The sequence below is a fragment of the Haliotis asinina genome, chromosome 2, assembly GCF_037392515.1.
Source record: "Haliotis asinina isolate JCU_RB_2024 chromosome 2, JCU_Hal_asi_v2, whole genome shotgun sequence".
Lineage (NCBI taxonomy): Eukaryota > Metazoa > Mollusca > Gastropoda > Lepetellida > Haliotidae > Haliotis > Haliotis asinina.
In genome coordinates this window covers 27,010,494-27,038,296 of record NC_090281.1, presented here as the reverse complement: position 1 = coordinate 27,038,296, position 27,803 = coordinate 27,010,494, and the positions used below count along the sequence as shown (strand labels likewise).

General features: G+C 41.6%; 1 protein-coding gene across 2 annotated transcripts; it reads left to right on the top strand.

The window, feature by feature from the left end:
- On the top strand, window positions 1-27,434 carry LOC137272413 (uncharacterized). 2 transcript variants are annotated; one of them, XM_067804794.1, is made up of 3 exons: window positions 1-130; window positions 25,574-25,671; window positions 26,652-27,434. In XM_067804794.1, the coding sequence occupies exons 1-3, from the start codon at window positions 108-110 to the stop codon at window positions 27,398-27,400; spliced, it is 870 nt and encodes a 289-aa protein (XP_067660895.1). In that variant the 5' UTR covers window positions 1-107; the 3' UTR covers window positions 27,401-27,434. The 2 variants fall into 2 exon arrangements, with proteins under 2 accessions (XP_067660895.1, XP_067660896.1); XM_067804795.1 differs by lacking the exon at window positions 1-130 and adding an exon at window positions 7,859-7,930.
- Window positions 27,435-27,803: the final 369 nt, after the last annotated feature.

Genomic DNA, 27,803 nt, shown 5'->3' with positions numbered 1-27,803 from the left:
GTTAGGGGACAAAAGTTAAACGACATGCACGTGACCTTTAACCTTTGGCCCACAAAGGCGGAACCGCTACTGGAAGTAACTCCTCAGTCCCTCGGTTTTACTCCTCAATGATGACAACAGGATTTTCAAGGTAATCGTCTTGCATGCTGCAACAAACTGCACATATCGATGTATATACATCAGATTTCACCTACATATCATACTCTGTCTAGCGTTATCAACAGCGAAGCCTGTCCAAAGCGGCGAGGCGGCCATTGCTCTACCGTGATGTTTCTAATGAAGGTGCGTCATGTTTTGAGGTTTTTTTATTTCGATTTTTTCTTATGTCATGCGTCGGCAGGTAAACAAACAAATCTGGACCAGACAATTCAGTGATAAAAATAAGCTTCCATTGGAAGTGGTAACGAAGGGTGGATAATTAAAAGAAACAACCCGCTTAATAATGGGAAATATGGATATGTTTTGTATGTAGGATGGCTTAACATAACATATATACATGTCGTATATTGCCTTTATCTCGTGTTTTGTGTGGAGCGTACTATTAGCCTGACGATGAAGCTAGTTGGTTGAATGTACACGGCTTTCTGCGGGTATTCCTGATTTGGCAAAATATGTTGTGCTGGTCTAAGAGATGATGTGTGTAAGCACAGCTAGGGGCTTGTAACGCGGTATGTGCTGTCACTAACGGGGTCTTAGAGCACTTTTTTTAAAAAAACAACTTTCACACCTTAATGGCAGTTTTTAGCGTTAGAAGCCCGTGTATGAGTGCGGTGTTACGCAATATTCCAGCAATATCGTGGGTAAGACTTCCCCATTTATCCCCCACCTCGATTTTAAAGACAAGGAAATGTATCTATGAGTGGCATTTTTTGGATATGTTGGATAAGTTGGATATGTATTTCAGGATCTTCAGATACAATAAAAGAAATATGAGTTGTTAAAACTCATCCTTATCATTTAAGGAATATATATTCATGTGATGTGTTTTTTTCTAGAATGAAATTTAAGGAGGGATAGGGGCGGAAGTCTTCTAATACCATTTAACAGGGTACACCAGAATTGCGGATTATTTAGAACAGACCGTCGTTTTATGCAAATTAGTGTACGATGATATTGTAATACAAATGCCACTTTTTAAATGCTCACTTTGAAATTAGACTTATCTTCGTTCTAAACGATAGCAGACGTAACAACCGTATCTTCCCATAAGACAGACCTCCCAAAAGACAGACCGCTTAAATCAACACAATTTATGGTTGGTTGCATAAAGCTTAGGTAAACTGTACCCTTAATGGCATGTACCCAGACAATATTAGGATTAGAAAGGGTTATGCGACCTATGACCGTAATTTAACTCTTTTAGCATTATTCATCTTTTAAAAAGGATGTTTTTTCAAAGAAGGTTATTTTGTGTTTTCATAGATTTCGAAAAGGCCTTCGATAATGTATGGAGAAAGGAATACAGTCATAAATTTGTAATCTCTAATAATTACCGTAAGAATGTTGATGAATATAAATACCTGGGTATCATTTAGTGAGAAATGTACCTTCACATCACCAAGATCATTGTGCGAGAAGGTCCTCAAAGCTATGAATTATATTTTATCGAAATCTCATCTATCGCCTGCCAGCTAAGTTATTTGATGCTATTGTGATTCAGATCTTACCATATGGACCTGAAATATGGGGCTTTGAAAGTTTAAGTATCATTGACAATGTTCATTGAATGTCTTAAGAAAATTGTCTCCCGTAAAAAAAGTATTCGTCATTACATGTTGTATGCGGAGATTGGAAGGAAACTAGTTCGTACTGATATTGATACCGAAATGTTATGCTTTGGGACCAAATTGACTTCAATAAAATCCTCAAAACTATCAAATATATGGCATCGTTTGTATTAGACGATATTTATTATTCAGTGGAGCAAGTGCTTAGAATATAGTAACGACATGTAGTGGATCGGTAAACAAGCCGGAGGCTTATGTCAGTACCTTTCCACATGGTGCAGGATATGCAATGAGTGTACACTACATGTTACAATGTAATAAGACAGATATACGCAACAAACATAAACTTGAGTTATAGAGCATGGGAGATCAATTTTAAATGCGAGAAGATAGTGGATATTAGATGTGCGGAATCAACTGAAGCGTTACAAGTTTAAATGTGCACAACTTAGGTATCTTCTTATTCTGTTTTAAAATTTAACCATCGCAAAAGGGAACAGTAAAACAATAAACTTGGTAAGAAGCGTGCCGACCAGAAATGAAAATTAAAATGCACGACGTTCGTTCGTCCGTGTTTCCGTGTGTCTGTGCACATTTGTATTTTCGGGGGCAGAACTTTAAAACCGTTCACTGTTTTTTCACCAAACTTGGCACATACGAGGGGATGTCAATAAGTTTTGAGCCTTGCATAAAAAACACAAAATATTGATATGAACCACATTTATTTTTCAACATAGTCCCCTTGTGAGTCAAGACACTTGTTCCATCTTTTCTGCCAGGCGCTGATGCCATCTCTGTAGAAGGCGCCATTTTGGTCCTCAAACCAAACCTCAGTAGCAGCAATGAGCTCATTATCATCCTGAAATCTACGACCACGCAAGTGTTTCTTGAGATTTGGGAACAGATGGTAATCACTTGGTGCCAGGTCTGGAGAGTGGGGGCGATGCGGCAAGATTTCGTACCCGCATTCCTGGACAGCAGCGGCTGCAACACGACAGCAGCGGCTCCAGGTGTGTACTGGAGCATTATCTTGAAGTAGAAGAATACAACGTCTGATCTTGCCCCGACGCTTCTCCTTGACTGACTGTCGCACTTGCCTCAACAAGTTAGCGTAATATTCGCCATTCATTGTTCTTCCTTTTGGTAAGTAATCTATGTGGATGACGCCTTTGGTATCCCAGAAGACTGTCGCCATTACCTTCTGCACTGATCTGTAGGCTTTGAACTTTTTGGTCCTGGGAGAAGTGGCATGTTTCCATTCCATGGATTCTTGTTTGCTCTCAGGATCATAGTGGTGGATCCAGGTTTCATCACAGGTTACCAGCCTAAAGTGAAAATCTTCTGGATTCTTGTTGTATCTGGTTAGCATGGAGTTGCTTATGGTGACCCTTGTTTGCTTCATTTCATCTGTAACTATTCTTGGCACCCACCTTGCGCAGACCTTAGACATGACGAGATGTTCATGAAGAATTGTCTCGATGGATCCGTGTGAAATGCCTGTGGTCTCCTCTAACTCGTGGAGTGTGATTCGACGATTTTCCAGCACAAGTCTATGCACTCTGTCAATGTTTACCTCACTAGTGCTTGTTGTTGGGCGACCTGGACGGGGGTCCTCTTCAAGACTCTCTCTACCGTGCTTAAATTTATTGACCCATCGTTTGATGGTAGCAGATGAAGGGGAAGACTTCCCATAAACTGCTGAAAGCCTTTCTTCAATGTTCTTCGCCGAGTTTCCTTTAAGAACTAAAAACTTAATTACTGCTCTATACTCAATTTTATTCATTTTCACTGCCGTGAAGGGGTCTCTTTCTGTCAATGTAAGCTGTTCAATAACTTCTGAGAGTGGGATATATACAAAACTTATATATCACATCAGCTACACCCCAAGGTTCAATGTCGTACCATAGGCTGTGACACCTGGGTATGAAAAAGGCTCAAGGCTCAAAACCTATTGACATCCCCTCGTAGATAGATCTGGTGGTGTACTGGTGCCTTTTTGTAATGATGAGCAACATAATAATTTGTCTAGAGTCTTGTTAGGATGCACCTCCCCCATGTAGGATATCTATGATACTTATGTTATGAGTAAAGAAATATTTATATTTGAGTATTTGTTGGTATATTGGACACACGAGTAAGTAGTGATGGACATCATCGGTTGGATGGCCACATTGGCATGAAGGGTTTTCAACTAAGAATCTTCAGTGCATATCTGCCTTTAGGTTACTACATTCTAATCTTAGTCTACATATATTTATTTGTAAGTGCCGTGGGTGGCTGGCCGAGTCCGGCAAATTATAATGTGTCCTTTCTGCAACAGAAGGTATACTAACAGCGATAGATATGAGGGTTTCATACCGCTTTTCATTTTGTAAAATGAACTTCACCGGTGACAGTATCGGCGTTCGGCAAGGGAACTTAATCCACGGGTCAGCTAATTAGTGTAATCATGAAGTTTGACTTGTGGGAGTTAAGCGTAAAAACTGGTAACTTTAATAATGAGACTATTAAGGACGTAGCTACCATGGAGTCGCACAATCACTATAAATAGAACAGGTTGGTGGGGTCGTTTCAAAAGCAAAACCAGGATGGATGTCGCAGACGGGCGTTTGGAGTCGGGCCGAGGCATAGAGATATCAGGCTGAGATAAGATATTGTTTGTTTGCAGTGAAAAGCTACCGATGAATTTCACTTTAAGCAAAAATGTAAGCCAAGGAGAAATTAAGATTGCGAAACCTCATCAATTCACCCTGCCAGATAATCGCTGTTATCCGTTTGTATTACCCTTGGTAAGCGCAGTACTTGGTACAGTGACACAAATGCACGTGCGGTACGTGATGAGCGTTAACTTAGACCAACCCTACTTGCTCTCGGTGTGTCATGTAATATGCATACCCCTTTGAGTACAAACAAATAAAGCGATTTGAAACCATGATCGTTTGTTAACTTTTATCGTACGTTCAACAAAAGTCTGAGATTAATAATGTAGTTCAACTGGCGAGATAAGGATATGAGGATTTGCAATCTTATTGTCAATTTATTCGATCTACATTTATTGTTTAAAGTGGAATTGGTCGTTCCATTTTCACCGCAAACTCTATAATCAAAAGAGACCTGCTCCATTCAAGCGAAAAAAGCATTAAATATCTTTGAGATGACCCCTTACGTCCATAGGCAGCACGTGCACGTACATGTACGTGGCTGAGCGAGCTAACCGCCATGTGTAGTCTGATTTGTTTTCATCAGCAATTCGCATTTGTAGTCTCAATTTTTGCCTGATTTTACGAGTAAACATGATTTTATGTACACCCTCTTACGTATCCCACTGAATGCTCAGTTAGGCCGATGTTGCTTATATCGGCAAATGGGGGCTATATATTAGTCATGTTGAGGGATAGAGGGTGGCAATCGAAAAACATTTTATTTTCTACTTCCGAGTAGTAATTTCTACTTCCGAGAGTTTGTAGGTAAAATCGAAAAGGATGTGAAGTTATTGCTACTTTTACAGTCTTATAAATTCTGAATGTGTGAAAGTGTCAGTTTTGTCTTTGTCATGTTGTCTTGTTTGTGTCAGTAGATGTGTAAACCTATCTATGTTGCAGTGGGAGATTTAGCAATGACTTTGTTTTTGGGCATGGTCTAAGGCAGATAATCCCGTTGATCCTTACCAATGATGATGCATCCATCAATGAGAGTTACTTCCCTTCGGAAGATCGAGCCGTTTTGGGGATTTTACAAACACGCCAACTGTGAGAAAGGTTGAGAAATGGGGACAGTGTATTCCAGTGTGTGCTGGAGCTATACAAGCTAGCATGTTAGAAGCTCTCTGTGAATTATTGTAGCTTGGTGGAATAGAATCGCTGTTAATAATCATATTGTGAATGTTTTGGAACTCACTGTTCATGTAGAATGTAATTGTTCAGTGCCAGAGAGTTTAAACCTTTTGATGAACTAAACTTAATAACCAACGAACACAATGTAACAAACAGGTTTATGTTTTAAAGTGTATTTTAGTGCACTACATAGCATGATACCTCAGAGTCGGCATTTGGTTCTCTTGAAAATAAGCCCAAACACTCAACTTAGCCAGTGTGTCGTCCAGTTTTGTTCTTGGTTCCAGTTACATCCCTTGTCATTACAGAGGTCTCTCTCCGTTTCCTTGAATAGGTATTCGATTCCTTGAAATAGGACTCGATTCCAGGTGTACCCGATCCGGATTCGAGTACAGGAGTATCCGTCCCATCCCTAGAACAGATATTAATGAAATATTTTGGAAACCATTCGTCCGTGCAAATTCGTCTTTTCCGGAGCAGAACTTTAAGACCGTTCAATGTTTCTTCGCTAAACATGCCACATAGATAGGTCTGGTGGTGAGCTGGTGTCTTTTGGAGGATTTGGGTTATACTTTGTCTGAAAGTGGTGCCAGTGCCCCTTTCTGGAGCAGATTCTTAAAATATTTCTATACTCTAATTCCTCATTGTAGGTACTCAAGAACCTAATAACACAGTCTAAGTAAACTTAGTCACATTGTATTTCGTTACACTCCACCACTGAGCCTAACAAAACCTAGTAGAAGGTCGCGTCAGGTAACCTTTGAGCGACCAATGACCATCCAATCAAACGCGAGACGGTTAAATAGATTTAACCAATCAGGCAACGGCTACTATTTAGTGATCGGAGAAACTTTCAAAATATTCAGGTCACTGACACCGATCTCTCCACAAACAAAAATCCGCATATACCACACTTATTTGACGTGCAATATATACGCTTTGGGGTTTCTGTTGACATGGTTACCATTAGCTAGTATTTCCGCAAAATGACATCCTTGAATATTGCCAAAAACACCATTTTCAGCGAATGTTTACTCACCGTTGTCATGTTTTACGTTGTACGTAAGCCATGTGCATCACCCGGAAGCGAGCGTAAGGTAAATAGCATTCGGAATCGTTCAGGTACGAACCTTTTCGAGGTAAAAAGTTCAAAAGGTATGTGCGAATGTCCACTTTCGTGAGTTGGTAAGCTGTGTTCTGATTGGTCAGTCTCAAAGATTACCTGACGCGACCTCCCATAAGGTTTTGTTAGGCTCAGTAGTAGTGGAGTGTAACGAAAAGGACTGAGACTAAGTTTACTTAGACTGCGAATAATATGAATTAACAGTACTATCCTATTTCTTCACCAACATTACTGAGGTACATCAAACCATGGAAGCACTCAGGCAATTTTGTTGTTCATCGAAACAAGCTTTTTAGTCAGTCTGCGTAAACTTAGTCTCAGTGTTATTCGTTACACTTCACCATTGAGTCTAATAAAACCTTATGGGAGATCGCGTCAGGTAACCTTTGAGACTGATCAATCAGAGCACAGCTTACCAGTACATGAATAGTTCACATATGTATGCTTTCGTGAGATTAATGTGAAGAACAATGGAACATTTGACATAGTCAGAACTAGTTGACATATACATGAATCGTATTTTACCATTGCAGGGGATATTGATGACTTTGTCTTATATTGTTTAGTTTGTATTTTATAACGAAACCATATTGAAGCCTCATAAAATCAACGCCCTAATCCCAGCCACAGTCTAAAAAGAAATAATAATATGTTTTAGCTTCCGTCTCATCATCAATTCTCTTGCCCCAATTTCGTAGGCAAGTGGTCAGAGCGTAAGCTTGCCACGTCCAAAACCCGAGTTCAATTCGCCATGTGAGGACATATGTACAGGCGTGAGGCCAACTTCTGATATCCTCCGCCGTCATATGGCTTGAATATATGAAAAACAATAATATATTTTTGCTTCCGTGTCCGAATCATGCACTTGGTGGAACCGTTACCTCTATTTCTTTCACTCGCGTGTAAGTGTAATATTTTTGTGAACTGCAAATCTTATTTGAACCCGAACCTGGCTGTTCAAGGCAGCAAGTAGATAGCTCTCCGCGTCGATTATTTTTTTACTTCAGCATTGCAGGGACGTTAGACAGAAGGTAATTCAGAGTAATTCAGTGTGACTCCACTATACGTGATCTTACGAGACAAACCGAAAGTCTTCGTGCAGTTTACATTAATAGACGTTAGGGGACAAAAGTTGAACGACATGCACGTGACCTGTACCCTTTGGCCCACAAACGCGGAGCCGCTACTGCAAGTAACTCCTCAGTCCCTCGGTTTTACTCCTCAAAGATGACAACAGGATTTTCAAGGTAATCGTTTTGCATGCAGCAACAAACTGCACATATCGATGTATATACATCAGACTTCACCTACATATCATACTCTGTCTAGCGTTATCAACAACGTAGCCTGTCCAAAGCGGTGAGGCGGCCATTGCTCTACCGTAATGTTTCCTTTGAAGGTCTGTTTGATTTGGGTTTTTTATTTCGGTTTTTTTCTTATGTCATGCGTCGGCAGGTAAACAAACAAATCTGGACCAGACAATCCAGTGATAAAAATAAGCTTCCACTGTAAGCGTCAACGCAGGGTGGATAATTAAAAGAAACGACCCACTTAATAATGGGAAATATGGATATGTTTTGTATGAAGAATGGCCGAACATATAACATATATACATATCGTATATTGCCTTTATGTTTTATCTCGTGTCTTAGAGCAATTTATATAAAAGAACTTTCACACCTTAATGGCAGTTTTTCCATAGCATGTAGGAGGGTACACCAGAATTGAGGATTATTTAAAACAGACCGCCGCTTTATTCAAATGATGCTTTATGCTATGATATCGTAATACAACTGGCACGTTTAAATGCTCATTTTGAAATTAGCTTTATCTTCGTTCTAAACGATAGCACACGTAAAAACGGTATCTTCCCATAAGACAGACCTCCCAAAAGTGAGACCACTTAAATGTCACATGCAACCAAAAAATCAAACATAATTAAAACACATTTATCACTTATTCATGACATATAATATACATTGCTGCTTTAAAAAAACAAATAAACACAATTATAAGCGTACAATCGCGATTCAAAAGTGCAATATTTTGTACTTGGGCTTACTTCCCCCGAAACGAAGCCCTCGGGAGACCGAACCCCGTCATAGCGGGTGGATATGCACTCAAGTGTAACGACGGCTTCCGATTGGCTGTTTCATTTGCTGATATGCTGAGGGTTCATTGTGTGTACAGAAAGATGATCTGTTTGATGGGCATTTTAGAAGTATAGCCAGTCACAAGGAGGTAAGATTCTTTATGGATAACAACTTCTTTTTGTGTACTTGATGCGTCGTTTCAGTATGGATTCATATACTGTTGTCAAACAAAATCATATACACGAAAAGAAGTCGTTATCCATGAAGAATGTATATAGGGATGTTGGGTTTAGAAAATACATGTTCTCTGAACTTGCCCTCGATCCAATAAAAATCATGTCAGTAGAGATGGTAAACTACTGCGTGGCTGGAATCTCGTCCAAGTACAAAGCATGACTTGAAACTGACAAGAGTTTGCACTAGTTTCCGTCAGATCCAGTCATCCGAAAAAAAATGAATGTAGTTTGTTTGCAACTCACAGACTTAAAAACATGTTATGTGTAGTGCCTAATTACATAATGTGGCAGACACGGGACTCGGTTACACGAGTCATAAATCAACTTATTTTCTTTTTGTCGTATAGCCTGATAGGTGTTATGTTCAAAATCCACGTGGTCAATGATTGAAGCTGTGTATTGCATGTTGTCTTTAGCAGACAGGCAGACATACATATAGGTGTGAATAAACCAGACACTGAGCTTTCTCTGTGACAGAGACTGCTTACCACAGTCAACAAGTTGTTTTACGTAACGAGTAGATTATTTACTTGTTTGTGTACACCACCAAGATTAGACTACAGCCCACGACCTCCGACGCTGCGCATGCATACTGTTTCAAGCTCCGCGAACCTATTCACTGCGCGTGCGTTATGGACGCAGCGCAGCACAGCTGTTGAAACCGGTTTTCCCCCCAGCGCTGGGGGGAATTTAGTGAAACGTTTGAACTCCGATTTCGCGGGCTTTTTTTTCATCGCGTTTTTTTTCAACTTTATAGGTTGAATTGGCATTTTTTAATGATTTGTTCCGGTAAGTGCATACCGAAAGGTACCAGAATCTGCAAAGTTGTGTTTTACGTTGCATGTGACCTTTAAGTCTACACAATTTATGGTTGGTTGCGTAAGGCTTAATGAAGCTGTACCCTTAAAAATAATGGCATGTCCCCAGATAAAAAAGACAATATAAGGATTAGAAAGGGTTATACTACCTCTGGCCATATTTTAACTCTTTTAGCATTATTCATCCTTCAAAAAGGAAGTTATTTTGTGCTTTCATAGATTTCGATAAAGCCTTCGATAATGTATGGAGAAAGGAATACATTCATATACTTGTAATCTCCTCCAATAATTACCTTAAGAATGTTGATGAATATAAATACCTTGGTATCATTTAGTAACAAAAATGTACCTTCACATCAGAAAGATCATTATGCGAGAAGATCCTCTAAGCTATGAACTATATTTTATCCAAAACTCATCTATCGCCTGCCAGCTGAAGTTATTTGATGCTATTGTGATGCTATTCAAATCTTACCATATGGACCTGAAATATGGGGCTTTGAATGTTTAAGTATCATTGAAAATGTTCATTTAATATTTCTAAAACTGGGGTATTAAAATGCACTCCGTCCGTGCGTCCGTGTTTCCATGCACATTTGCCTTTTCAGGGGCAGAACTTCAATACCGTTCCCTGTTTTTTCACCAAACTTGGCACATAAAAAGATCTTTTGATATACTGGTGCCTTTTGGTATTTTTGAAATTCTGAATAAAATATGTTTCTGTGTTTCCATGGCAACACGTTTGGCTCACTGAATTTGGTGGTAGTGCTATTTTCAGATGTGATCTGTAAAACCTTTCAATATTTCTTCAGCAAATTTGGCACATAGATTGGTCTGGCGGTGTACTGGTGCCTTTTGGTAGTTTTAGAATTTGGGATAAAATGTTTTCAGTACTCCCCGTCCACTTTGCCAAAACATTTGACATCATCATAACTAGTAGACACATTCATGACGAGTATTTTGCCACTGCGGGGGGATATTGATGACTTTGTCCTCTTGTTGCTGTAATATGTTGAGCAACAGAGTCAATAATTTGTCTAGAGTCTTGTTTAGATGTACCTCTCCCATGTAGGATATCTATAATGCTTATGTTATGAGTGAAGAATATTTATTTTTGAGTATGTGTTGGTATATTTGACAGACGAATAAGTAGTGATGGACATCATTTAAGAATCTTCTGTGCATATCTGCCTTTAGGTTATTACATTCTAATCTTAGTCTACTATGTGCCATAGTTTGCTTACCATTTTAGGTCTTGTGTAAGAGGTCTATCCTGGTTCATAAGAAGATTAAAGTGATTTACAGTTCATGCGTTTGTAATTGTGTCACTTAAATTATTCCAGTCTTGAACAACAGAAGGAATCAATGACCGGCCGTGACTGACTGACCTTGAGCCTTCTGCTCTGAGGTTGGCCGAGTCCTGCAAATTATAGAGTGTCCTTTCTGCACCAAAAAAAGGTACTAAGAGTGATAGGTATGAGGGTTTCATACCGTTTTTCATTTTGTAAAATAAACTCAACCGGTGACAGTATCGGCGTTCAGCAAGGGAACTTAATCCTATTTCTCTCAGTAATGTTTTATAACTAGTTCGGCGATTGTTCGGTCGGTATCATTTCTTACTTAATGCCTGAGATCAGCAGATAGTAATAAGTGTATCTCTTGTATAAATGATATTTTAGTTCAGATGTTATAACGTAGAATGGATAAAGCATAAGATGAAGAATAGTCTCATTGATTTGTTTATACAAATGGGGCACTCTCTGATTTAGAAGTATCACCTAAGGGTTGTACTTATCCTCGGACTCGGGGGCGGTGGGGTAGCCTAGTGGTTAAAGCGTTCGCTTGTCATGCCGAAGACCCAGGTTCGATTCCCTACATGGGTACAATGTGTGAAGCCCATTTTCTGGTGTCCCCCGTTTCCATGCACATTTGCCTTTTCAAGGGCAGAACTTCAATACCGTTCCCTGTTTTTTCACCAAACTTGGCACATAAAAAGATCTTTTGATATACTGGTGCCTTTTGGTATTTTTGAAATTCCAAATGGGGCACTCTCTGATTTAGAAGTATCACCTAAGGGTTGTACTTATCCTCGGACTCGGGGGCGGTGGGGTAGCCTAGTGGTTAAAGCGTTCGCTTGTCATGCCGAAGACCCAGGTTCGATTCCCTACATGGGTACAATGTGTGAAGCCCATTTTCTGGTGTCCCCCATTTCCATGCACATTTGCCTTTTCAGGGGCAGAACTTCAATACCGTTCCCTGTTTTTTCACCAAACTTGGCACATAAAAAGATCTTTTGATATACTGGTGCCTTTTGGTATTTTTGAAATTCCAAATGGGGCACTCTCTGATTTAGAAGTATCACCTAAGGGTTGTACTTATCCTCGGACTCGGGGGCGGTGGGGTAGCCTAGTGGTTAAAGCGTTCGCTTGTCATGCCGAAGACCCAGGTTCGATTCCCTACATGGGTACAATGTGTGAAGCCCATTTTCTGGTGTCCCCTGTTTCCATGCACATTTGCCTTTTCAGGGGCAGAACTTCAATACCGTTCCCTGTTTTTTCACCAAACTTGGCACATAAAAAGATCTTTTGATATACTGGTGCCTTTTGGTATTTTTGAAATTCCAAATGGGGCACTCTCTGATTTAGAAGTATCACCTAAGGGTTGTACTTATCCTCGGACTCGGGGGCGGTGGGGTAGCCTAGTGGTTAAAGCGTTCGCTTGTCATGCCGAAGACCCAGGTTCGATTCCCTACATGGGTACAATGTGTGAAGCCCATTTTCTGGTGTCCCCCGTTTCCATGCACATTTGCCTTTTCAGGGGCAGAACTTCAATACCGTTCCCTGTTTTTTCACCAAACTTGGCACATAAAAAGATCTTTTGATATACTGGTGCCTTTTGGTATTTTTGAAATTCCAAATGGGGCACTCTCTGATTTAGAAGTATCACCTAAGGGTTGTACTTATCCTCGGACTCGGGGGCGGTGGGGTAGCCTAGTGGTTAAAGCGTTCGCTTGTCACGCCGAAGACCCAGGTTCGATTCCCTACATGGGTACAATGTGTGAAGCCCATTTTCTGGTGTCCCCCGTTTCCATGCACATTTGCCTTTTCAGGGGCAGAACTTCAATACCGTTCCCTGTTTTTTCACCAAACTTGGCACATAAAAAGATCTTTTGATATACTGGTGCCTTTTGGTATTTTTGAAATTCCAAATGGGGCACTCTCTGATTTAGAAGTATCACCTAAGGGTTGTACTTATCCTCGGACTCGGGGGCGGTGGGGTAGCCTAGTGGTTAAAGCGTTCGCTTGTCATGCCGAAGACCCAGGTTCGATTCCCTACATGGGTACAATGTGTGAAGCCCATTTTCTGGTGTCCCCCGTTTCCATGCACATTTGCCTTTTCAGGGGCAGAACTTCAATACCGTTCCCTGTTTTTTCACCAAACTTGGCACATAAAAAGATCTTTTGATATACTGGTGCCTTTTGGTATTTTTGAAATTCCAAATGGGGCACTCTCTGATTTAGAAGTATCACCTAAGGGTTGTACTTATCCTCGGACTCGGGGGCGGTGGGGTAGCCTAGTGGTTAAAGCGTTCGCTTGTCATGCCGAAGACCCAGGTTCGATTCCCTACATGGGTACAATGTGTGAAGCCCATTTTCTGGTGTCCCCCGTTTCCATGCACATTTGCCTTTTCAGGGGCAGAACTTCAATACCGTTCCCTGTTTTTTCACCAAACTTGGCACATAAAAAGATCTTTTGATATACTGGTGCCTTTTGGTATTTTTGAAATTCCAAATGGGGCACTCTCTGATTTAGAAGTATCACCTAAGGGTTGTACTTATCCTCGGACTCGGGGGCGGTGGGGTAGCCTAGTGGTTAAAGCGTTCGCTTGTCATGCCGAAGACCCAGGTTCGATTCCCTACATGGGTACAATGTGTGAAGCCCATTTTCTGGTGTCCCCCGTTTCCATGCACATTTGCCTTTTCAGGGGCAGAACTTCAATACCGTTCCCTGTTTTTTCACCAAACTTGGCACATAAAAAGATCTTTTGATATACTGGTGCCTTTTGGTATTTTTGAAATTCCAAATGGGGCACTCTCTGATTTAGAAGTATCACCTAAGGGTTGTACTTATCCTCGGACTCGGGGGCGGTGGGGTAGCCTAGTGGTTAAAGCGTTCGCTTGTCACGCCGAAGACCCAGGTTCGATTCCCTACATGGGTACAATGTGTGAAGCCCATTTTCTGGTGTCCCCCGTTTCCATGCACATTTGCCTTTTCAGGGGCAGAACTTCAATACCGTTCCCTGTTTTTTCACCAAACTTGGCACATAAAAAGATCTTTTGATATACTGGTGCCTTTTGGTATTTTTGAAATTCCAAATGGGGCACTCTCTGATTTAGAAGTATCACCTAAGGGTTGTACTTATCCTCGGACTCGGGGGCGGTGGGGTAGCCTAGTGGTTAAAGCGTTCGCTTGTCATGCCGAAGACCCAGGTTCGATTCCCTACATGGGTACAATGTGTGAAGCCCATTTTCTGGTGTCCCCCGTTTCCATGCACATTTGCCTTTTCAGGGGCAGAACTTCAATACCGTTCCCTGTTTTTTCACCAAACTTGGCACATAAAAAGATCTTTTGATATACTGGTGCCTTTTGGTATTTTTGAAATTCCAAATGGGGCACTCTCTGATTTAGAAGTATCACCTAAGGGTTGTACTTATCCTCGGACTCGGGGGCGGTGGGGTAGCCTAGTGGTTAAAGCGTTCGCTTGTCACGCCGAAGACCCAGGTTCGATTCCCTACATGGGTACAATGTGTGAAGCCCATTTTCTGGTGTCCCCCGTTTCCATGCACATTTGCCTTTTCAGGGGCAGAACTTCAATACCGTTCCCTGTTTTTTCACCAAACTTGGCACATAAAAAGATCTTTTGATATACTGGTGCCTTTTGGTATTTTTGAAATTCCAAATGGGGCACTCTCTGATTTAGAAGTATCACCTAAGGGTTGTACTTATCCTCGGACTCGGGGGCGGTGGGGTAGCCTAGTGGTTAAAGCGTTCGCTTGTCATGCCGAAGACCCAGGTTCGATTCCCTACATGGGTACAATGTGTGAAGCCCATTTTCTGGTGTCCCCCGTTTCCATGCACATTTGCCTTTTCAGGGGCAGAACTTCAATACCGTTCCCTGTTTTTTCACCAAACTTGGCACATAAAAAGATCTTTTGATATACTGGTGCCTTTTGGTATTTTTGAAATTCCAAATGGGGCACTCTCTGATTTAGAAGTATCACCTAAGGGTTGTACTTATCCTCGGACTCGGGGGCGGTGGGGTAGCCTAGTGGTTAAAGCGTTCGCTTGTCACGCCGAAGACCCAGGTTCGATTCCCTACATGGGTACAATGTGTGAAGCCCATTTTCTGGTGTCCCCCGTTTCCATGCACATTTGCCTTTTCAGGGGCAGAACTTCAATACCGTTCCCTGTTTTTTCACCAAACTTGGCACATAAAAAGATCTTTTGATATACTGGTGCCTTTTGGTATTTTTGAAATTCCAAATGGGGCACTCTCTGATTTAGAAGTATCACCTAAGGGTTGTACTTATCCTCGGACTCGGGGGCGGTGGGGTAGCCTAGTGGTTAAAGCGTTCGCTTGTCATGCCGAAGACCCAGGTTCGATTCCCTACATGGGTACAATGTGTGAAGCCCATTTTCTGGTGTCCCCCGCCGTGATATTGCTGGAATATTGCTAAAACTAAAAAACTAAAAAACTGTAAACCTAAACTCACTCACTCACTCAGCTAATTAGTATACTCATTAAGTTTGTCTCATTGGACTGAACCGTAAAACTCGATAACTTTAATAATGATTATAATTTTAAAAAATGAGACTATTAAGGACGTAGCTACCATGGAGTCGCACAATCACTATAATGGAACAGGTTGGTGGGGTCGTTTCTAAAGGAAAACCAGGATGGATGTCACAGACGGGCATTGTGATCGGGCTGGGGCATAGAGATATCAGGCTAAGATAACATTTAGTTTGTTGCAGTGAAAACGTACTGATGTTTTTCACTTTAATCAAAAAAGTAAAGCAAACAAAGAGAAATTAAGATTGCGAAACCTCCTAAATTCACCTTGCCAGTTGATCGCTATTATTCGTTTGTATTACAAGGGTAAGCGGAGTACTTGGAACAGCGACACAAATGCACGTGCGGTATTTGATGAGCGTTAACTTAGATCAACCCTACTAGCTCTGTGTCATGTGTCATGGAATATGCATACCCCTTTGAGTACAATCCCGTTGATCCTGTCAACGTGTTAAAATTACTCCATTTTGGTTAAATATTTAAAAAAATTTCACATTATTTCAATCGTCAATCTTTTACTATAAAGTGCCGCTTTTGTAAATACAGCTAGAAAATCACCGGCCTGTAACAGCATATACGCTCAGCATCAGCCAAAGCCGGAAAGCTTATGTAATGTATTACTTCATAGGCCAGTGACGCTACTTTCGAAACCTGTCACGCAGGCAGTCTCACAACAGCTCTTGTTAAGCTAAGTCAACCATCACATTATGTAAGCTCAAACAATTTGCGGCAGACCACAATATTTCAGAACTGTCGTCCCGCAACGAAATGTGGTGAGAATCGCACTGGATAAAACGCAATGTTAAGTAAGGGTCGGACTACGAGTGCCCAAACTAGTTTGCAACATTGATTAGTCTCTCCAAATTGTAAACACGTAGTTATCTTCAAAAGAAAGCAATAGTTTCCCATTGTTGTTAGACACCTTTGTCGGCAAAAGCCAGGATCCTTTAAAACGAGGCACGTTCAGGTAGAAGGCAGTTCCATCTCCTCTTCAACTGAATGTGCCGTTCTCGTTTTGAAGGCTAACTCCCTCGACATCCAATATTCCCCGTGATCAACTAACGGGCAGTAAGCACACCGTTAATCTGGTGGAGAATCCGGGTATTCGGTGCTAGCCCTCAAAACTACAAACAGAAACTTTGGAAACAGCCAGCATCAAATCTACCAGCTATTCCTGAGACAACAACACCATCTCCAGCATCCACCTCAACATCATCAGTGCCTGAACCATTGGCAACACCATCAACACCACCATCAACATCAACAACCCCTGAATCAACACTAGAATCAACACCAGCATCTTCACCTGCAGCATTTCCTCCTTTCCCCGCTCAACCTGCCATCATGAACATCTCCCTCCATCGTTTTAATGGAACAGAATCGGCTATCACCTGGTCGCAGGGCTTTACAAATTATGCCACACTACACAACATCCAGGATGAACGGGCATGTCTTCTCCTTTCATTCTACATGGAGGGATCAGCAAAAGTGTGGCACCAGGGTCTCACAGCCCCGGTACAAAACTCCTTGACGGACCTAAAGGATGCCTTCATCAAGGTATAATTTGATGGTTCACAAGGGACTCATTTGACCTTGGTCTGCTGAAGCTCATGCAACAGCCAGGGGAGACAACTGAGGACTACCTTACCAAAGTACAGTCCTCAACAGCAAGCTGTGCCCTACCAGAACCGGTCATAGTGGCTCTTGCCGTCAATGGACTCTCGGCCTCCTTGAAGCAGTGGGTTCACATTAAGGAGCCAAACACACTTGAGGAGGTTCAACGCTATGCTCAGGTGGCCCAGTCATCTCAAAGTGGGGAAAGTCCTGTTGCCGTCAACGTGACAGAGCTGGCAGATATGGTAAGATATCTGCTTAAGACCACCAAGGAGGTCCAGACTGCCAGCACCCCTCCTACTGAGCCTGCACGACACCGCAACCCACAACAGCACCCACATCATCGCCAGCAATAGCCACATCACCAGCCAAACATGATGCCCCCTCTGCCATACCAAGGAATGTCTGCACCACTGCCACCTCCACTGCTACCACCTCAGACACCACCACAGATGCCACAGCAGATGCCACAGCAGATGCCACAGCAGATGCCACAGCAGATGCCACCACAACCGACACGACAACAGCCATACCAGGGATGGTATCCGTACCCAGAAAGACAACAAGCTCAACAATCGTACTATCGTCAACCCTGCAGTGGTTGTGGTAAGTACTGTCCTTCACGATCTCGATGCCCGCATGCAAATACAATCTGCACATTTTGTGGTTTTAAAGCTCACCATGTAAGTGTATGTCGACAGGCAAAATGGTGTAGCAATAAACAATAAGGTTTCGCGCCTTTTGTTTCACTTGTGGCCCCTCTAACAAAAAACACAATACATGTTAAGGTGAAACAAACGAGAACAACAGTACTCGTTGATACATGTGCCTCTATCAGCTGTGTCAGTGAGCGCTTTCTCAGTAAGGCTGGTTATAGTTCAGTTCATTATCAGCCTTGCTCTCTCATTGAAGTTGGTGTAGGTGGGGAAAAACACCCAGTGCTAGGCGTCATTTCTCTAGACATAAATATAGGCAATCTTCTTCTCTCTCACTCTTTCTATGTCTTTAAACACATCCACCATGCTCTTATTCTTGGTCTTGACTTTCTGGACAAAAACAGAGTCATTATAGATCTTCCCAACAAATGTCTTCATATTCGTGAGGGTCTTCTCACTGTTGCAGGTCATGTCAGAGCAAAGAAATATGTAACCATCCCCTCCAACTGTCAAGCTGATATTCCTGTTAAGATCTCTAGAACACGTCAAGGTGAAATTCTCCACCTTGAACCCTCTCCTAGCCTATCCAAACTAAATCTTCAAGGTGCCAGATGTTTAGTGCTAAGCGGATAAAACTGTTTCCATGCGCATCTTAAATGCGACAGATCACAATATTAAGCTTAGGGACACACAAGTGCTTGCCCTTGCAGCAGAGGTGAATACACAAAATATTTATACTCTCCCTGACCACCCCATACCCCACCCACCCATGCCCACTTAGGTCAATAACTTAAATGCTCCTAATCAACCATCCCACCACAGTCAATCACCCTTCATCCCGTCACAACCCACCTTTAGGGCTTGAGTTTGATCTGAGTGAATCAGACCTTACCCCTCATGAGAAACAACAACTGTTGACATTCCTCAGAGCAAATCATGATGCTTTCGCTCAGAACTGGTTGCAATTAGGAAAGACATCATTGCACCAGCATGTAATAGACACTGGTGATGCTAGGCCTGTTAGATTGCCCTTCTGTAGACAAAACCGAGAACTTAGGAAAGAATGTTCCCGCCAAATTCAAGAAATGTTAGAGACTAAGATTATTCAACCAAGTACTTCAGAATGGCATTCCCCAGTTGTAATGGTCAAGAAGAAAGATACTTCTTATTACCGACGCCTCAACCCTGTCACTCGACTTATCTTCTTTCCTTTAGCACGTTTTGAAGATGTTACTGATGCAGATGGTAACAAAAAGGCAAAAATCTTTTCAGTCTTAGATTGTGCAAGTGGATTTTGGCAGATTCCACTGCATGAATCTACGAAACATACATCAGCATTTTATCACACCTGACGTTATTTTTGAATGGAATCGTCTTCCGTTTGGCTTAAAAAAATTCTCCTGCTGCATTTCAAAGAACTATTTCACAAGCTCTCCAAGAAATGAACTGGAAGTATGTTTTGATTTATGTCAATGATATCATCGTCTTTTCCCAAACTTTTAAAGAACATCTCAATCATCTGAAATGTGTGTTTCAAAAACTCAAAGAAGCAGGTTTAACTCTAAACCCAGTAAATTTAGATTTGCTGCAAAACAAGTTACACATTTAGGCCACATTTTCAATAAAGATGGCATATCAGTCGACATGGCAAAAGTTGAGGCTGTAAACCAAATTTTTAAGGCCTCGAACAGTGGTTGGTCGCTACACAATGCTGAGAAAAACTGGGGAGTTACGCAGTTTGAATGCTTGGCCATCCTTGAAGGTATCAGAGCATACAGGGTTTACCTTGCTGGTACCAAATTCAAGATATACACTGACCATAAAGCTCTAACCTGGCTCAAAAATATGAGGGCTGAAACAGGGCGTCTTGGTCGATGGACACTCTTGCTCCAGGAATATGACTTTGACATAGAGCATAGGTCAGGAAAGTCTAATGCCAATGCTGATGCGCTATCTTGTACTCAGTACTCTCCACAGACTTCCCTCCCTGACACTGAGGAGACTGGTGCACCTCGCACTCTGCTCACTGACAGAGGCCGTCAGTTTACATCTAAACTGGTTGATGCTCTGTGCGAACTCCTGAATATCAGTTGTTGGCCACAACATGATTCATCTCCAGGTCATCATCCTGAGACTCCTCTGCTTTCTTCTCTCATAGGTCACTCCTGGCGCAGTATGATCATTGCCACGCTGTTGCTGTTCTTGTCACTTCTTCTTCTTCTTCTTGGCAAAGGTCCCATGCAGCTACTTAATTATGGAATTATCTTCATGCCTACCACTCCAGCCTATTTTGCAACTGAACATTGGGTCCACACATATGAAATCAAACTACTACTCAAAATCAAACTATTACTAAGAAAGTGAAATCCCAAATATGACATATGTTGAAATCAAATTGCCTAATGTTCCAGTCCTTCCCCATCTTACCATATGCAATTCGGGCAATGCAACTTGTTCTGTCCTCAGACAAATTCAAACTCATCTCAATCTGATTAAAGCCAAATGTATCTTCTATGTCAATGAAACCAATGCCCAAATTTCCGACATTATTCCACTGTCTAAACTGTCTGTAAAATCGAGACCTAAACGTGGTATCTTTAATTTTGTAGGCTCCTTTTCCAAAACACTTTTCGGCACACCAACGACTGAGGACCTTAATGTTTTGGCACAGCATATCAATGCCCTAAAGAAGCACAACATCAGTGTGGCCAATACATTAAAGCATCATACCGAACATCTCTCTTCTTTTGTGAAATTGGTTGACAATAGGTTCCGTAATTCACGTCAGGCCATTGAAAATAATCACAAAGCTATCACTGAAATGGCCAAATCTCTTCAAAATGAACTCGAAATCCTCCATGAAAACTTTATTACTCTAACCTCTATCCTGACCTATCCAGGAAGCGTCTGCCATAGAACATGAGGCAGACCAACTAAAATCTGGCATTTTACATTTAGTACAGAGTAGGCTTTCTCTTCTTCTCATTTCGCCACACGTTCTTCAATAAACTCTTCATCATATCTCTCGTCTGCTTTCCAAGAAATACTCTCAATTTGCTCTTCTTCAAACCAACCCAACCTATTATTATTCTCAGGCAGACATTCTCTATTCTAGAACTAAATCTCATATCTACGTTGCTGTCAAATTTCCACTTTCTTCATTCCAACGCCCTCTCCAAATGTTTGAAATTCTCGCTCTTCCTATTCCTATCAATGAAACATCGTCTCATTCTACTCAACTGCTTCACACTCCAAAATATCTTGCTCTGACCTCTGACAACCAGCACTATGCCACTCTCCAGAATTCCGGTCTGTCTTCTTGCTCTGGAGCTTCTGTTCTGCTTTGCCCTCGTAGAATCACTCTTACTCCTATGACCATTCCATCCTGTATCTTTGCCTTGTACCGAGATACGCGATCAGACATTAAAACCCTATGTGACTTTTGCTGTATCCTTCAACCTCAACCAGCTCAACTCATTTCTAATGATTCATCTCATGTGCTTGTGTATCAAAATCCGATTCTTTCACTTACCTGTCCTGGTCAAAAACGCATGATTAAAGGATGTTCCTTCTGCATTCTCACTATACCTTGCTATCTACTGAAGAACTACTTCGTCCTGCATCCTTTGATTCTTGTCAGCAAAAAACTCAGCTTTCACACTTCCACCCAGTCAATCTGGCTCTCCTCCAACACTTCTTCGATTCCACTGTTCTCTCTACCATTGCAGGTGATACAAAGTTTAAGAAACAAATTGAAATTAAAGTCCCAGCATTTCATTTATATTCCCATCAATTTAGCAACGTAATTGCCCAAGACAACAAAGCCCACTTAAGTCTAAAACGTATGGTCACTAATGCAAAGAAAGACCAGCAAATCTTTCAAAATTTAGCTGAACCACTTCTTGATGGCAATTAGACCTCCAGCAATCTTGGCCAGATACATCTGCCATTATCGCCATTATCAGCACTAGTCTATCTGCTTTTGCTATGATATTCACCGCTTGGATGTTTTTCAAACTTAGAACCTTATCAGCTGCATTTGTTCTGATGCACCATACAATTCCTACTAAAGTACTTCAGTTACCTTCTCTCAATTATGACAAGCAATACTCTACCACAACATCTTCTCCTACATTTGTTATTTCGGATCTAGTCGACTATCATGTTTCAATACTGCTAGGCTTTATCACTATTCTTCTCATTACTCTCCTCATTCTTTTGGTTCTCAAACTACAGTCTTCTAACCGAAACTATCTTCTGCTTGAGGTCCCTACTGGTTCTCAATGCCTCATTGTGCCTATCATGCATCTCACTCTGTGTCCTTCCTACTGGAATATCTGTCCTCCATCTCATGTTGATAATCTCTGAATCTCAGGTCTTTTCTCTCCTGCCCTTACCGTCGAGTGACCCAATTTCACCCTTACAAACAAGCTTACTCACCGCTCGTTTACTGTCCCAAACTCCTTTCGCACATCCTTCTTTGCCGCAAGAAAACTCCAACGCCTATTTAGAGAACCTTTTACCGCCTATATTCTCCTATCACGCTACAGCTATATCAGCATTGTCGACCCCACTTCTGTCATGTGACCACGTTTGTAAAATTTCGGTTGATGTGCAGTTTATCCAGATTATCGTACAGTACTTTCCTCAATTCTTTACCGTTCGTTCAAATGTCCATCTGCCCATGCAAGCTCATTTGTATTGTATTATATTTTTATGTCATTTTTCTTTTCCATGTATGATTATAAATTGACATGCATCTATGTTATTTGCCATGCATAACTGTCTTCGCTTTTGAGGACAAAAGCTCCACGGCGCCCAGGGGTATTGTCAACGTGTTAAAATTGCTCCTTTTTGGTTAAATATTTCAAAAAATTTCACATTATTTCAATCGTCAATCTTTTACTATAAAATGCCGCTTTTGTAAATACAGCTAGAAAATCACCGGCCTGTAACAGCAAATACGCTCAGCATCAGCCAAAGCCGGAAAGCTTATGTAATGTATTACTTCATAGGCCAGTGACGCTACTTTCGAAACCTGTCACGCAGGCAGTCTCACTACTCTTGTCGAGAAGCTAAGTCAACCATCACTTTATGTAACCTCAAACAATTTGCGGCAGACCACAATAATTCAGAACTATCGTCCCGCAACGAAGTGTGGTGAGAATCAGACTGGATAAAACGCAATGTTAAGTAAGGCCGGACTACGAGTGCCCAAACTAGTTTGCAACATTGATTAGTCTCTCCAAATTGTAAACACGTAGTTATCATAAGAAACCCATTGTTGTTAGACACCTTTGTCGGCAAAAGCCAGGATCCTTTAAAACGAGTCATGTTCAGGTAGAAGGCAGTTCCATCTCTGCTTCAACTGAATGTGCTGTTCTCGTTTTGAAGGCTAACTCCCTCGACATCCAATATTCCCCGGGATCAACTAACGGGTAGTAAGCACACCGTTAATCCTTACCAATGATGATGTGTCCATCGGTGAGAGTTACTTCCCTTCGGAAACTCGAGCAGTTGCGGGGATGTACACAAACGCAGCGTGTATTTGCATTATTTGTTTCGTGACATGAAATGTACTCATTTTATCAAATCTTTGATCTCCATGTAGCTGGGTACCAATGACGACACGCAAAGTGAAAGCTGGGTGTAAGTTCAGTTTATTATCAAGTGGATGCAGGTTGTCAGAGCTCCACGATAAACCCAGAAACAATTATAGCAACAATATAATAACAATGTTCAGCATGTTGCAGAACGTACATTTACATCTATTTACAATTATTTAGTATATTAATATTATACATGTTAGTACAGCTTGGATGCATGAGCGCCCCAACATTATCTGTGCATAAAACATTACAGAAACATAACGATAACAGAGACCTAACTTTGCTAATATCAGGGGCGATAACTCACGACATGACAATACAATAAATGATAACCAGTAATGGCCGCATATAACACATTTACCTTATAAGGTTAACACAACGAGACGACGATTCACTAGTTAGAATGATATATATACATGATATAAACAGTGCAGTACGGCACATTACGTACCCTATGTATGGCACAGAGACCCGTGTTCATGCATCTCCTCCATAGCAGACGATAAAACAATGAATAGATAGATGGGATATTTATATAGCGCACATATCCATGCAACTAGTGCATGCTCAAGGCATTGGTATTTTTCCCTCGATCACTGGATGTCAATCTCAACAGCTCATCGTATTTTAATCTCAACTCCTTTGGGAGTATACAACTCATGCTGCCACTAAGCGCACCGAGTTTATTGTGCCTCTCTCATCCTAACGAGGTACCCAGTCGACAGCTGGGTGGACTGGCACACACAGTCACAGCACTTTGTCCAAGTTTACTGCACGTTGCTGTACCCGCAACTAGGTGTATGCACGTGTTCATGTGGCCACCATCTGGTCATATACCAACGGATTCGTGGGTTCTTTTAAGTGGGTTGTTAAGTGGGAGTACAGGGTTGTGCACTGTACACTAGGGGTTGTGACAACACTGAAAGAGTCTACACACAAAGCTGACTCCAAGGGGTTTTTTTTACACCCGGTCACAGGTGGGCTCGGTCCCGAAACCTCAACCTCGCTGGATCACTAACCTGACGCCACCTCGCCCACAATGCCCCCATACAGGAAATAAGACAGATTGTGATCAAAACTGTCCATACGGACATGATAATAAGCATGGAAAGATATATTTTTACACTATAAAACCTTAGATTGAGATACTTTGCCATTATTTGTGCAAAAATATGATAACAATACTTGCCTCGCAATGTAGTTATTTAACGTTACTTATGTTTAAAAGAGAATATATGATACACATTAAATTAGGAACTTTGCGTTTACCCACAAACGCTTGCTACCCTGGCGGCATTTATTATTTAATAAATGTTATGTGTTTAAAATTACGCATTGTGTTATTGCTGCATTAGATATGCATAAAGATTATATAAGATAGTTAGTTTACTACCCAGATGAGAAATTAGTTGACGGCTATGCTTACACGTTCAACTGTCATTCGTGTGATATGACGCGTCAGTGTGCGAGATGTTCATGCGTAGAAAAAGCATGCAGGTTTGAATGGACCAGTCGTAACGTGTTGTCATGGTTGAGTAAACACTATTGATTTGGGTATTAAAACTAAGTGATCAGCTAGACTGGACTGGACTGGACTGGACTGCTTGTGTAAAATACATGAATTAGTAACTATTTCAGTCCAGCCGCTGTGGTAGGCTGAAAATAAAGTAATATATTAAAACATATGTTTACATTGCATGTTTCAGCGCCTGCTAGATGCTGAAGTAAATATAGAGAATTAATGGTTATTTACAATAATTAAAAAATAACTGGCGCAAAGTAGTTACAATGTACAGACATACAAAGTATGTCTCTGTCACTCCTATGTTCAATGTCATTTATCATTCATAAGAAATGAGTTTTCAAGTTTTCTCGAAGTTGTTTAAATTTGGGGCTGGACCCATAATAATTGTTGCTTGTTTATCCATACGTTTATCTGATCGAGTAACCAAACTTGATATTGCCATGCTTGTCGCACAGTATTTGAGCCAAATATCCTCTATATTTCAGAATTATTAAACAGCTCGGATATGAGAGGATACTACGGGCGCCAAACTCAGGACGAGTTATCGTTCCTGGGTTACCTTACAGTGCCTTTGACGCGCAATGTGAGTCGGTATGTTTGAGTATGGAACGAATGTATGAGTGTATACAAAAGAAGGGAAAGTGTGCTAAATATAGGATACTGAGCGCGGCGGTATATACCGTGGTCAACTCTGGTCAAATATCGAGTGACCACAAACCACAAGTATATACTATAGTTTCACACTGTTTTGATAAACGCAAAGTTCGTTCGTTGGTTAGACTGAATTGGTGGGGTAGCATAGTGGTTAAAGCGTTCGCTCGTCACACCGAGGCCCCGTGTTCGGTACCAAAGCTAGGGGCCTCCATATAGCTGGAACATTGCTGAGTGCAACATTAAGCAAGAACCATACAAACCCCACATAGGTATTACGTGCCACCCATTTACCCCGTTATTGGTGGAAAACTAAGATCGGTGTATGCTAACTCACGTGCCCAGTAGCTGTTTAATAAGTTGTTCCAGAAATACTTGTTAGCAATACTCCCTCAGTGCACGTTCATGAAGTTGTAATGACGCTTGTAAATGAACCACCCGTGAAGGTCCCGGGGTAGAATAGGCCTTCAGCAACCCATGCTTGCCATAAAAGGCGACTATACTTGTCGTAAGAGGCAACTAACGGGATCGGGTGGTCAGGGTCGCTGACTTGGTTGGCACATGTCATCGGTTCCCATTTGCGCAGATCGATGCTCATGTTGTTGGTCACTGGATTGTCTGGTCCAGACTCGATTATTACAGTCTGCCATATAGCTGAAATACTGCGTATAGAGTGTGGCGTAAAACTAAACTCACTCACTCACTTGTAAATGAACCCCTTACCTGTCTGCATAAAGCGTACATATGCGCGCACACACACATACAAACGTACTTTCATTCTACCATAACAAGTGTAAAAATATTAAGGTTAATCCTATTTCACGTGAGTACGTGTGGAGTGCATTTCTGGTATTGCGTTAATGTTTCTATAACCGGCATAAAATCATACTAACTCATTTACTCTGTTGGCAGCCTTCCCGAAACCTTGGAGCGTCCTGAATCTAATGGACTCAACACAAACCTGTCTTCTACGTCCAGTTGACGGCGGAGACTCAATACTCGGCTTGCAAGAACTTTGCAAGAAATATCGGTCATTTATGGCCACTTCACAAGTGGACTTCATGGATAAACTGTACGATGAGACTGTCGCCAAGGCACCTCTGTGTCTCGACACCCACGTGAGCAACGTCGGGAGCAGCAGCTACGTCATGGAAACGGCGATGAGGGCAGGTGAAATTATGTTGGCACTGGTAAAAAGTCAGATAATCCTAGTGGATACCACTACTCGAAAGCCGATTAAGATTCCCCAACAGTGGAAGGATACATACGGGCACCTGTGGGAAGGAGACCAGCCAATGAGGTTCCATCCCCTGGAGAAGCCATGTGACCAGTCACGCGTAAGCAAGTTGTTAGTAGGGGAAGTACCTTACAGCGATACGGACGCAAACTTTCATCTTAATTTTTCAAATTATTTGAAATACTGTTGTGATGGTTTAGTTCAAAGGGAGGAACGCAATCCCAAGTCGGGCCAACCCAGTCGACCGTTATTACTCAAATCTGCTTTCATGTGGTACCGTAAGGAATGTAACTATGGCGATGACCTTGAACTTGAGATATGGGAACACGAAAAGGAACCTGACACTCTGTGTGTAGATATGTTGAGAAATGGGGACTGTGTATTCCAGTGCGTGCTGGAGCTATACAAGGCCAAGCATGTATAAAACGAAATGTTATGGATGTCACCTTCTTCGGTTTTGTTCACACAACGTTTCTGGGCTATTCCTTGAATCCTTCGTCAGGTGGATGGCGAAGGGCTAAAGAACAGCCCAGAAACTTTGTGTATGCAGTAAAGAAGAAGTTGACGTCTGTACCATTTTGTCTTCTACTTGAATGCCAACTTGTAAATGCCTCTCAAGAACCTCAAAACATCAAGGCCAAGCGTATTAGAAGCTCTCGGTGATTTAGAATTTAGTATGGCTTTTTGATATGTAATCACTGCGTTGTGTATGTTTTATAGTTCAGTGTAGAATATTCCAGCGGAAGAGACATTGAATCTGATCGTCCATTTCGTGAGGTCAAAGCAGAACAATTCTCGGTTGTGGTTAACTATTCTAACGACGTTGT